This window comes from Cygnus atratus, chromosome 26, assembly GCF_013377495.2.
Source record: "Cygnus atratus isolate AKBS03 ecotype Queensland, Australia chromosome 26, CAtr_DNAZoo_HiC_assembly, whole genome shotgun sequence".
Lineage (NCBI taxonomy): Eukaryota > Metazoa > Chordata > Aves > Anseriformes > Anatidae > Cygnus > Cygnus atratus.
In genome coordinates this window covers 2,039,560-2,051,746 of record NC_066387.1, presented here as the reverse complement: position 1 = coordinate 2,051,746, position 12,187 = coordinate 2,039,560, and the positions used below count along the sequence as shown (strand labels likewise).

Here is a 12,187-nt window from a genome sequence, read left to right as displayed (position 1 = left end):
CTTTTTCCTTTTCCTGTTTTTATTTGATTTTATTTTTATTTTATTGTGCAGCCAGCCCAGGATGCTTCTCAGGCCAGTTTCTGGGGTATGTATTTTAGGAAGAAACCAATCACCAGGATGTGCCACCTTGTCAGTCTGCTAAGGAAGAAATCTCTACTTCCCCTAGGCTAATTAATCTTTTTAGCACAAACCCCTTCTGTTATAAGTGAGCAGTAAAGATACTGTCCTGCTGACGTGCATCCTCTCTTCTCTGGCAAGTTTCAGGCCGTGGCAACAGAAATTAGAATTTTCCTGTAAATATTGTGTCTATTGCCTGTTCAAAGGGCAGCCTGTCTAGAGCCTGGCAACTGAGCGTGAAGTGTGTTTTACTTCAGGTTCTCTTTTATGATGCTTCTGATAGTTTCAGGCTCTCTCGAGGTGCTGTGCAGACACCCCTTGAGATGAGAAGCCTTCTGCTGGTCGCAGGGAAGAACCTCAGAGACGAGGCCAGCAGAGAACAGAAGATGGCAGGGTGCAGAAGACCGCAGTTGAGAAATGACTCCCCCTACGTGTTGCCTCCTTGTCTTCCACGTACCATTTTTCCCCTTCTGTCCTGTTCCCAGCCATTGGATCCCTGTGCAGTATCCAGCCAGTACGAGGCTGTCCCGCAGATCTGCCGTGCCCTGCTTTGGTCCAGGTCTGATCTCACCTGACTTTCTCAGAACCTTGCTGGAAATCACAGAAGTCGTTCCTTCCCCATGTGCACAGCTAACTAGCTGCTCCAGGAGATACTGTCTCAAGTCTTGTGGGCTGATTTGCCCTGGCACTGGCAAGGCAAACTAGAAGTATCTAAACATTTCTTGCCATAGGCACATTCCTAGTCGGAGCTAGTGGGTATCTTCACGCCACGTGCTTTGCAACCTCCCTTTGTAGCTGGACAAAGTGGCCATCAGAAGCTGATGCGTTGTTTCTTCTTTCCTGTGTTATTTGCTCTTATATCGGAACAAGTTTTGCACAGATTGGAGCAAAAGGGGGGTTGAACGCTGGAGCAGGTTGCCCAGGGAGGTTGTGGAGTCTCAGTCCTTGGAGGTACTCAGAACCCAGCTGGATGTGGTCCTGAGCAACCTGCTCTAGCTGCCCCTGCTTTGTGCAGGGGCTTGGGTTGGATGATCTCGGGAGGTGCCTTGCAACCTCAACTGCTCCATGACTCTGTGGAAAGCATGGAGAGATTTCAAAAGTAATAAAAGTCCTGAGAGGCAGAGGGGAGGTAAATGGCTGCTATTCAGGATGTGTTCTCATGTACACTCTCAACCATCGCTACTGCAGCAGCAGTCTCACCCTTCTCTCTGTCTCTGTCCTTCTGTCTCTCTCTCTCTCTGTCACACACACGCTCATGTCATTACACACACTAGTGGGCTACAGGTCTGAGAAATGACTCACATTAAAAGCAACTTCTTTTTCTAGTTTCCCAGTCCAATCCAATTAATTGTGTAGACAAATACATAAATGTTTGTGCCAGCACAAGGGGGAAGACAGGCAAGCTGTTCTTGCAGCAGCAATGACAGCCTGTGCCAGTTTCAGGTGTGTGGAAAAACTTGGTTTGAGCTAGCTAATGCATTTTTAAAATCCCTCAGCTCACCTCATATTGCATGTGATGAGTTCTCACTTCATCCTTCCCTGAACCAGAAGCCCTCACACGTGCTGATGGTCTCTGACGGTAGGAGGAGAAGGAAACGGAGTCCAGGCGTTTTGCAGGGAAGGTCGTTGGAGCTGCTGAAATGGCCATGAGTCACAATGGAAGTTGCACTGGAACAGCTAGGGAAGGCATCAATTGTTTGAAAATACAACGGTTTTGGCAAGAAAATTGCTGCAAATCTAGGATAATAAATATAGGAAGATTGTGTTTACAGCTTCAAAAGCTTTTCTTGCTTTCTGTTACCAGAGAAAGAAGTTATTCTTGTATTTTACTCTGTGTTGCATCAGTAGTCAAATTACTGGTTTACTTGTGAAAAACAAAATTCTCTTGAACATGAGGAACAGCTGAATCCACACTTTGTAAACATTGGCGTGCATCTTTGTTTTTAAGTCCAAACAAGATTCTGGTTGACTGTAAAGATTGCTTACAAGGGAGGGAGGTGGCGTGACCCAGACCTGGGTCTCTGAACTCTGCCCCATTGTTAGGGGACACTGTTCAGAACAATGCACAGGCTGAGATAACAGCAACTCCAAAATGATGTCTCTGGGGTTAATTAGTAATTAGGGGAAGAGAAAACGAAAAGCTGGAATGTGCTTTGCCAAACCTGCCATTTGGCATCCCATTTTTTCATCAGGTGGACGAATGTGCTTACGTCGTTGTGTCCAACCCAATGTTTAGTTTGAGGAAATCTTAAAATCAGCTTTCCAGCTGGTTGCATTCGCTGTTTGAGCATAAGTAACATCAGGAAGTGGGACTGAGGGTTGCAGACGAAGACCCGGCCTGCGCAGTCACCTGCTGTAGCTGTACTGCGCCAATCATTTGCCCGGTAGTCAGAGGGTGGCAGTGGAAAGTTCAGTTCAGCAGCACAGATTTGCTTCAACAGCTTGTTACATTTTTAGAGACTGGAGATGCCTCAAGTGTGGGTTCAGTTCAGGTCACTCTTTGTACCCTTTAATAGCTGCACACACACGCACACACAAACAAAGATCATCATCCCCTTAAAATACACCGCTCTGTTTTCAAATGGCATTAATTCCTTTTGTGTAACTAAATACTGTTACTGATTCACCGTGTTGGTTGGTTCCCAACCTGGAATTCCTAGCGGTGGATGTGTGGCAGGAGTTTTGTTTTGATTCTTGTTCCTTTTGTTCCCAAGGAATTAAATTCTGAACGGTTTTTAATTCTGTTGAACTGTTCCTGTGTATTTACTGATGAAATCTGACATTAAAGTTGGCTAGTGGCACTCACTTGCAAACAGGGGAGTTGACAAGATCACAGGGCCGATTCTATTTTTACAGCAGCAAAAAATTGATTTTCAGACTGAAGTGCAATAATTTGAGAAGCAATATTTGGTTAACAAAACAGCACAGCTAATTTGTAGGCTGAATCCGTGTGTCTTAAATGCGCCTGCTGAAAAGATCGTAATAAATTTGGTCTCTCGGGAAAAGGTTAAAATTATCTGTTGAAATAGATAAGTTCAGAATTAGGGTTCAAAGCAGCAGATGTATTCCAGTGAGCTGTGAAACTGGTCTTACGCTTTATAAATGCAAATTTATGACACTCGGAATATGTGGAACATCCAAGGTCATCAGAGTTGGGGGCTGTGATATGACCTCATTTGTTCAAAGCTAGAATGTGTAGGAGATGAACTCCCAAGCATTGCAACACTGTGTACAAGGCATCCACGAGGCAGCCTGCTAGAGCTCTATTCTGCTGAGAAGGTCTAGGAGAATTTGAATTCCCAAGCAAATACCTTAGGCTTGGATTTTTTTCCTGTACACAGTTGTGCAGGGAAATCATCTCAGGGATACATAATTCTGAAAAGCCGTGTGCATTGGAATTTCTTTCTTGTATTGCAAATACGAGTCTTGAATTTGAGTTTTCGATTGCACTCTGAGCTCTCCCATTTTAACTATTTCTTTTCAGGTGAATGCATTTATATTGGATATAACAAGTAACATTATAATGTATTATTTAATAGGCCGTCAAGAAAACGAAGAGACCTCGGCTCTGTAGCAAATGCCACCGTGGTGATACCCACCATTGCATCCTCTCCAAACTCTTCTGCAGCTGCATCCGAGAATGCAGAGGAACAGAAACCTTTTGAAAAAGTTAAGTTTAAGGAGTCTTTGGTTATCTCAGGCCTGCGGCATTTCACAGGGTATCGTATTGAGCTCCACGCTTGTAACCACGACGCTCAGGAATCTCGATGCAGCGTTGCAGCGTATGTCAGTGCCAGGACCATGCCAGAAGGTAATTAAGCTTCCTGAGCTTTGCTCGGGGTTGATGGCTGTTTTCAAAATACTGCTTTTCCCATGAGAGCCAGCTGCTTTGCAGAAACATCACGGACTGTGCTCTCTTTATGTCCTGGTAGGAAAAGATGATGGATGAAGTATTGTCGGTTCTGCATTTTGCGAAAGACATGAAATAAAACTATTATTAATCACGACTTTGGTTTTAGCTAAGGCTGATGACATCGTTGGTCCAGTTACCCATGAACTGGTTGAAAAAAATACTGTGCACTTGAAGTGGCAGGAACCAAAGGAGCCAAACGGTCTTATTGTGCTTTATGAAGTGAATTACGGACGTCTTGGGGAGACAGAGGTGAGAATTTCTGCTTCTTCCTTAACACAGCAAGTTTGGAGAAGTAGCTCTGTGCTTCAGTGCCTCTTATTATAAGCTGTGGTAGCGGTGGTACTGGGGAGGCTGCTGAAAGATAGCAGCTGGAGGCTGGACTTGTAGAGACCTTTCTGCCTTTCCCTGCGTTCTTTTGCGTTGGCATGATACCTCCCGTGCCCTCGCAGGACGTGGCTGTGTATTTGTTAGTTTAGGTATAGCTCTGGGTACGGCTCTGTATTTGTTTATTGCTGCAAGACAATAACCCTTGGGAGTCCTTGGGAGCCCTCGTTCAGTTTTTAGTAGCCCTAGTGCTTACAGTATTCTGTCCATTCTGGTTTCCTTTTGCATGAACCAAAGTGAAATAAAACGTTGCTAGTGAATTTTATTCTCTGGAGGTCTACCTGTGGTAATGCTGAGAAATAAAAATCTCCCTCTACAGTGCCTGTTGTTCCAGTATCTGATTTGCTAACTTTCTGCATGGGCATTTTTAGGAATTTTATTTCACAGAAGGACAGAAAGCATACATGTAAATGTAAATTGCTTAGAGAAGTTAAAGCTCTGAGCAGCAGGAGAGCCTGTGAGCAGCCCTAGTGCCTGCGCAGCATGCCAGTGCCGTGTGGGCAGGAGGGCTTGCCAGCCGAGGTCAGATTTCAGGGCTGAGTTCTAGTACAGCAAATGGCATATGCTGTGTGTAATCTGAACTACTCTAAACTATAAAATGCAAATCCAGGACAAACCACTATCTTGGAAAAGACCCGAGCATGTGAAAACCCTATTTGTATACATTTGCCAGTCAAGGAGGTGAGGAAGAAATCCTAGCGTGCTGTTACGGAGCTCGAGGTTGTTGCAGAGGTAGCGTAACACAGCCTTCCCCTTCCCTCCTCCTGCAGGAAGCACACTACTGCGTTTCCCGTAAGCACTTTGCCAGCGAGCAGGGCTGCAAACTGCGTGGACTGCAGCCTGGAAACTACAGTGTCCGTATACGAGCTACATCGCTGGCTGGAAATGGCTCATGGACAGAACCTACCTATTTCTATGTGGCTGATTATTGTGAGTTCTTTGTTTCTTCAACATCATCTTTTTGATCGGAACCCAGATTACAGTTGGAAGATGGTGGGGCTTAGCAAGGAGTGCACGGAGACCTGTAGAGGGGCATGAAACATTTACCTATACATCTGTTTTCCATAAACTGGAATTAGGAATGTGTCCATTTTCTTAACATTAGCTGTTGAACAGCAGTTTGAGTTCTTGTTCGGAGCAGCCCTGCATTCTCTACCTGAAGCAGCCTCTGGGTTCCTGTTCTTTCTTGTTTATTCAAGGAAGAGATCTTATGCAGGAAGAGATTTGGATTTTGAGACCTGTGTAATACCTCCAATTCTCTCTCTCTTTCTCTCTTAGTGAATGCTCAGCCTAATATTGCTGTTATAATTGTTCCGATTATTTTTGCCATAATAATTGCTGGAATTATTGGAGCTGCTTATGTTCTTGTGAAAAAGAGGTGAGTGCAAGTTCACATCATTTTTTACCAGAACAAGCAAAACTTTTATGTAAAGGTTTTCTTCATTTGTTGGAAGTAATTCTGTTTATTTTCTAATTTAGATAATGATTATAACATTAGTTTAGTTTAGGAAATATTTTTTATGCCTTTGGAAATTGGGATAGTCGCTATTTATTGCACGCTTCGGGAATTAATCAAACTGCCTTCATTTCTAATGTGTCAAAAGCTGCAAATGTGCTAAAGAATTTGTGTATCCCTTTCAGACAAACCGAAGGACCAACTGGGCCACTCTACGCATCTTCTAACCCCGAGTATCTCAGCGCCAGTGATGGTGAGAGCAGTGGGGGCTTTCTTCTGTGCCTTATTTCTTGTGTAGTCATTCAGACAGTGCAACAGTACGGCGCTGGCTTTTTCTTTATGGAGTTTTTCTGGTTGTCTTTCTATACCACAATATCCTGTGGCAGTTGTACTGCAGAAATGGCTTTTGAAAGATGGTTGCTCAATTCAGAAACGTCTCCCTCTGTTTGACAGTCTATGTCCCTGATGAATGGGAGGTTCCACGAGAGAAGATCACTCTCCTCCGAGAGCTGGGACAGGGCTCCTTTGGCATGGTGTATGAAGGAATCGCCAAGGACATCGTGAAGGGAGAGCCAGAGACTCGAGTAGCTGTGAAAACCGTTAACGAATCAGCCAGCCTCCGCGAGCGCATCGAGTTCTTAAATGAAGCTTCTGTGATGAAAGGGTTCAGCTGCCATCATGTGGTAAGCATCGCTGGCTGCCTCAGATGATTAGCAAGTGAAAGTCTCATCACATAACTAATATTTCTCTAATGCTTTCAAAGCGTGGTGTTCAGCCTACAAAAGCAGCCTTTCTGCAGAAGCAGTTGATCAAAAGAGCTGGGATCTTTACTTGTCAGATTTTATAGAATGCATGAATCTGCTTGCATCATTTCACTTTTGCTCTTTCAAAACTTCTCAGCCTTAAGTGGCTTTGTGGTGCTGTTCCAAGCTCTTGTTCAGGGTGTGTTGGCTTTGTTATAACACTCGGTTCTCATAGCTGGACTCTGCCCAGTGTGCTTGGACACAACCTTGAGGGAAAGTCTCATTTATTTTCCAGGTTCGCCTCCTCGGGGTGGTTTCAAAAGGACAACCTACGCTGGTGGTCATGGAGTTGATGGCACATGGAGATTTGAAAAGCTACCTTCGCTCTTTGAGACCTGATGCTGAGGTACAGACAGGAGAGAGGCAGTATATGTGTAACAGGCTAACTAGATTTGCTTTTTAATACTTGTTTGTTTATCGTAGAATAACCCTGGTCGTCCACCGCCAACGCTGAGAGAAATGATCCAGATGGCTGCAGAGATCGCTGATGGTATGGCCTATCTGAATGCCAAAAAATTTGTTCACAGAGATCTTGCAGCTCGTAACTGTATGGTTGCAGAGGACTTCACTGTAAAAATTGGAGGTATGTAGTATGTGGTCAGAAGATAATTCTGTGGGTCATACTTACATGTGTGAAACCCAAGAGCAATGCAGCAAACACAGGTGATTTCCACTGGCTCCCTTTGGAAATGCAGCGAACTTTCCTGTTATTCTTCCTTGTAAAAGAATTGTATGGACTTCAGTAAGAAAATTCTCTCCCTTAAAGCCAGAGAAACTTTTCTAATCATCTCTGTACTCAGACCTCTATCCAAAAAGTTTATTGCCTTTTCAGCATAAGCTGCCTGGGGTTATCTCACTGTTCTTTGCTTTCATGAGTATTATGACAAAGAAGGTGTTGGGCACAACAAACCAAGCTTTGCTAATCCTGTCACTAGGTCAGGTTCCTTTTAAAAGTCATTCGTCTTCCACAAGAAACAGTTTTTAACCCAAATCCATTTAGAAGTAAGTAAATACAAAATGTAAAAATACACTGAAACCTCAAGGCTTGGTGGTTTTTCAGACCTCTTTGGACTTAAAGCCAAGGCAGTGGGATTTAAGGGCAAAGACAGCTCTGTTTTACTTAAAGGAGATGAATAAAAATAATGTTTAGAATAGAAGCTGTCACTAAAAATTGCAACTCTGGAGTCTCTATCACAGCTCTGTAGTAGTTCACAGAAGAAAAAATGCAGGAAAAAGGAAAGTGTTTTGAATGTTAATCACAAGGTGACAAATTGCTGGAAGTTGCATAGGAGGCTTACTGGGTGTATGAAAATAGCCTGGCGTCAAAGGAAGGAAACACTCATCTAGAGATGTTGCACAGTAAAAGCAGCATGGAAGGAGAAACATTTAACACATCCCAATTGCTTTTCTCAGACTTTGGCATGACCAGAGATATCTACGAGACGGATTATTACCGTAAGGGAGGCAAAGGACTTCTGCCTGTGCGCTGGATGGCACCCGAATCGTTAAAGGATGGTGTTTTCACTACTTACTCAGATGTGTGGTAAGTTGTACTCTGCAATCCCAGATGAATCAAGAGCTCACTGTTTTAATGCATGTTGTTTACACTGTGAGTTGCTGACTTCTTCCGAGTACAGACAAAACACAACATTGTTTTGAAACCCTCTTAAAAATATAGTAGTATTCTTTTAAAGTATGTGTTCTCCAAAATAAGGCTATCACTTGCAGATCTTCAGAATGTTTCTCACCAGGAGTCTTGTTTCTTTCTTAGGTCATTTGGTGTTGTCCTTTGGGAAATAAGCAGTTTAGCAGAGCAGCCGTACCAGGGACTCTCCAACGAACAGGTGCTAAAGTTTGTAATGGATGGAGGATACCTGGATCAGCCGGACAACTGCCCAGAGAGGCTGTAAGTAGCAAAGTGGGTGCCAGCCGACCAAGCTGCACTCCTTATCTAAAGTGTGGGCAACACAGCTGGCCCCACGTATGGCATTTCTGAACCACTTCTCTCCTGGGGAGGAACAAAGCAGAATTTAGTGAGCTACCTCTCACAGAAATTAAACCAATGCATCCTTAGTGAACCGAGAATTAAAGCTAGAGACTGGCCTATTCCGCTAGAAGGGGGAATTAAACAACCTGGAACCTACACCACGTGTGCAGATTCAAGAGAATGAAATACAAAGCACAGGAAAAGTACAAGTAAGCACTGTGTCAATAGTCCCAAACACAATGCTTTTCCTCCACTATAGGCTAGTGGATGGCCGTTGGCTCGTGTCACAGGGCAGAGCCTGGCCACAGTCTGCATCCCTGGGGCTCTAAAGACTGGAGAGCAGCTTGTTAATCCCACATCTGCTGAGGTTTTCTTTAATTCATCTCTCCGTACTACATAAATAGTCTTGAGAATTACAGCAACTCTTCACTGCTGATTTTCAGAAATCCAGTTTATGACTAATGAGGAGGGAGAGGTAGGAGAATGCTCTGCTGAGCCCTGAGCTGCTTATCGTGTCCGAGGCCTTTTCATGTCTCCTGCAGCCTCCTTTCCCACTTAAAGTACAAGTCTAGGCTGCCTGCAAGTTTAGGGAGAAAAGAGGGCACTGTGTAGAGACAGAGCGCAAAACACCTCGCAAAGAGGATTACAGACTGAAGCCAGACGTTCTCCTGTACCATGGTTAAGGGTTAATGTCCGCAGCTGCTCATGATGGTCATGGTTTGGAGGTTACTGCATCCTCAGACCTGCCAGCGCGGCTGCATAGCCAGATGCTTCCTAAGCTGCTTCAGAGTAATTAAAAAAAATAAATCCTGTTACTGAGTGTTCAACCTGAGCTAGGGTGTTTTGGTAGAGGGTTGTAAGGAGCCACCGCTGAAGCAGCATGCAGAGGTGAGGGGAAGGAGCCCTGGTTGGAAACGGGAACGCCAATAGTAACTCCCTGTTTCCAGTAACTTCTTACGCCAGCCCACTGCTGGCCAAAACAGCACTTCCAGACTCAAAAAATAAACATGTTTTGTGAGTATCCTTGTGAAAAAAGCCTGCTGTCCTGGACAGTTGTCTCTTGTGGCCAGTTACAAACTCCAGTTTGAAACGTTTTTTTGTACCTAGGAGATGTGTAAGTTCTTTCTTCATGGTGTATGATAACATATGACATCTTGCTGCAGCCTTTCTTTCGGGTGGGTTGTTTACAAGACCTTTGTCTTCTGCACAGCCTGCTATTTTCCTTGAAGTGTAAGGAACTTGTTATCTTTCAGGCTGAGTTAAAATTAAAATTGAATGAATTAAAGAATTGTGAGACAGCTATAAGTGCGTGCGCACATTCACAAAGTACGTGAACTGCAGCCTTGTTTCCTTCGGAAGCCGAGTTAAGAACAATTGAAGGAATTGGAAGGAATTTTTGATCTAGACAGAAATAGAGAAAAAGCAGTGCGAGGATCTAGAGGCAAAAATGGAGACGGGAAGAGAACAAACAGCTCAGTTTGGGTGGGAACGTGGGGTTCAGAGGAGTAGCATGTGTGTTGGGTGGTCTGACATGGATACCAGTCCCGGCCTGTGCCAGCTCTGCTTATGTGGAATTGTCTTTTTCCTGTCCCTGACTCATTTGTCCTCAACTAGGCACAGCCTGATGCAGATGTGTTGGCAATACAACCCCAAAATGCGCCCCACCTTCATTGAGATCATCGAGATGCTGAAGGAGGACTTGCACCCCAGCTTCCACGAGGTCTCGTTCTTCTACAGTGAGGAGAACAAACCTCTGGAAACGGAGGAGTACGAGATGGACTTCGAGAACATGGAGAGCATTCCCCTCGATCCCTCCTCGTACACGCAGAGGGACAAAGTCCTGGGGCGGGACAATGGACCCTCCATGGCCCTCAAGGGGAACTATGAAGAGCACATACCTTACACTCACATGAACGGTGGCAAGAAAAACGGGCGGATTCTCTCCATGCCCCGATCAAGTCCTTCCTAACGCTTCCTGTTTGGCCCAAGGGTTGTGTCTGCTTTTTCCCCCTCCACAAATCTCAGGACTCTTGTTATTGCTGCCACAGTGTATGACACACATCTACAGACTCTTCAGATTTTTAATCATCTTATGATTAATACTTTTTTTTTTTTTTTGCCAAGTTGACTGGTTGTCAGTGGACTTATCTGTGAACATAAATGGAAAAGGTTTCCATGGCTGCTGTCCTTTCTGTAACCATGGTTTCAAAACAGGAAGCGACCGTGTAAGTTAAACTAGAGGAGGAGCATCCACGTTTGCCAACAAAAGACGTGAAATTTGCTGGTATCTGAGCTACAGCGTAACGGTGCGGAACAAAACTTCTGCAGGACAAAAGCATTTCCAGTAGAATTCCAGGCTTTCAGGCATACTCTTCACTACAGCTGAAGGATTTAACACATCAGTCAGACGCGCCAGATCCTCAGATTGACCAATAGCTGCTGCTTTCATACTTTTTAAATGGGTTAAACCCCGGGGGTGCGTGCGTGTGCGTGCGTGTGTGCAGTATATATATGTGGGGTGTATATGTATAGCAAAATATACACTTCTTTTTTGTACATAAGTTTTGTATGTTCTCACAGAAGCTTTCCTCTTCTCGGAAGTGTGTACTTATCTTTATCCCATTTCCCTGGAGTGACTGAATCCTAAACAGATTATTTTTATACTGAGGACTCTTGGGAGTAGGTTTTCTCTCATTAACAAATGAGGAAAATGTGCTGGGAGCCAAAGGAGCAGAAATCTGAGATTTATGGGTACTTTCAAGACCAAACAAAGTAGGAGTCCCCTGACCTGAGATACCGAGTTTTCTGTCCTTACAGCATTGAGTATATATATTGTTTGTTGTAATATATTTAAAATGTCTTTAGTTTAAATTCTAACTTCATATAAATTATTGACTGTTTATGGTCCTTTCGGGGAGGGGAGAATTTGGGGGATTGTTTGGTCTTAAAGTGGTCCAAAGATTTCAGAATGAACTAATTTTAGCTGATTACCCTTTTAGGAGCTATGAAGCACATGTTAAGTTTATACTTGACAAGGCTTTATAAAACAGTTTCGAGATTTATACAATGCAGTCAGCTGGCTCCACTCGAAGCCCTGGGACAAAGTAGTTGGGACTTACCTTGGTCGTTGGGGGCCAAAGGACACCAGAACGTCCCGCTGCGGGGTCCTGCTTCGTGTTTGCCCTCGCGTCCCTTGCATTGCCTCCACGCGCGTTGTGCCACAGGAGAAGCGGTCAGAGAGGCCGAGCAAGAACTCTAACCGAAAAAAAGACACTAAAGCCCAGCTGAAGGGAGGCAAGCGCAGGGCTCTTGGCTCTCCACGTGAAGCAGAAGCTGAATGTGACTGTGGTCAGCTCCCCGCTGCCTGTCTGCTGCTGCTCAGGCATCCGGCCTCGTGCTGCCTGCGGGCCTCCGATGTGTTCCTGAGATCCCTGCGCCTCTCCCAGGGCACGTGCGTGAGCCACTGCTTTCAGCTCTTCAGGATGTCAGCCTTCGTCTCTTGGACCGTGCTTTGTTTTGCTGCTGTT

The 12,187-nt window shown here is 44.6% G+C and overlaps 1 protein-coding gene across 1 annotated transcript in view; it reads left to right on the top strand.

Annotated features, from left to right (window-relative positions):
- Window positions 1-11,212, top strand: part of INSR (insulin receptor) — a 51,595-nt gene extending 40,383 nt beyond the window's left edge. The window contains exons 11-21 of the mRNA XM_035567709.2: window positions 3,657-3,928; window positions 4,137-4,279; window positions 5,185-5,344; window positions 5,693-5,792; window positions 6,056-6,123; window positions 6,324-6,553; window positions 6,909-7,019; window positions 7,097-7,256; window positions 8,087-8,216; window positions 8,445-8,579; window positions 10,275-11,212. Of these exons, the coding sequence (XP_035423602.1) occupies window positions 3,657-3,928; window positions 4,137-4,279; window positions 5,185-5,344; window positions 5,693-5,792; window positions 6,056-6,123; window positions 6,324-6,553; window positions 6,909-7,019; window positions 7,097-7,256; window positions 8,087-8,216; window positions 8,445-8,579; window positions 10,275-10,629 (1,864 nt within the window). The 3' untranslated portion in view covers window positions 10,630-11,212. The remainder of the gene's footprint in view (window positions 1-3,656; window positions 3,929-4,136; window positions 4,280-5,184; window positions 5,345-5,692; window positions 5,793-6,055; window positions 6,124-6,323; window positions 6,554-6,908; window positions 7,020-7,096; window positions 7,257-8,086; window positions 8,217-8,444; window positions 8,580-10,274) is intronic.
- The last annotated feature ends 975 nt before the right edge of the window (window positions 11,213-12,187 follow it).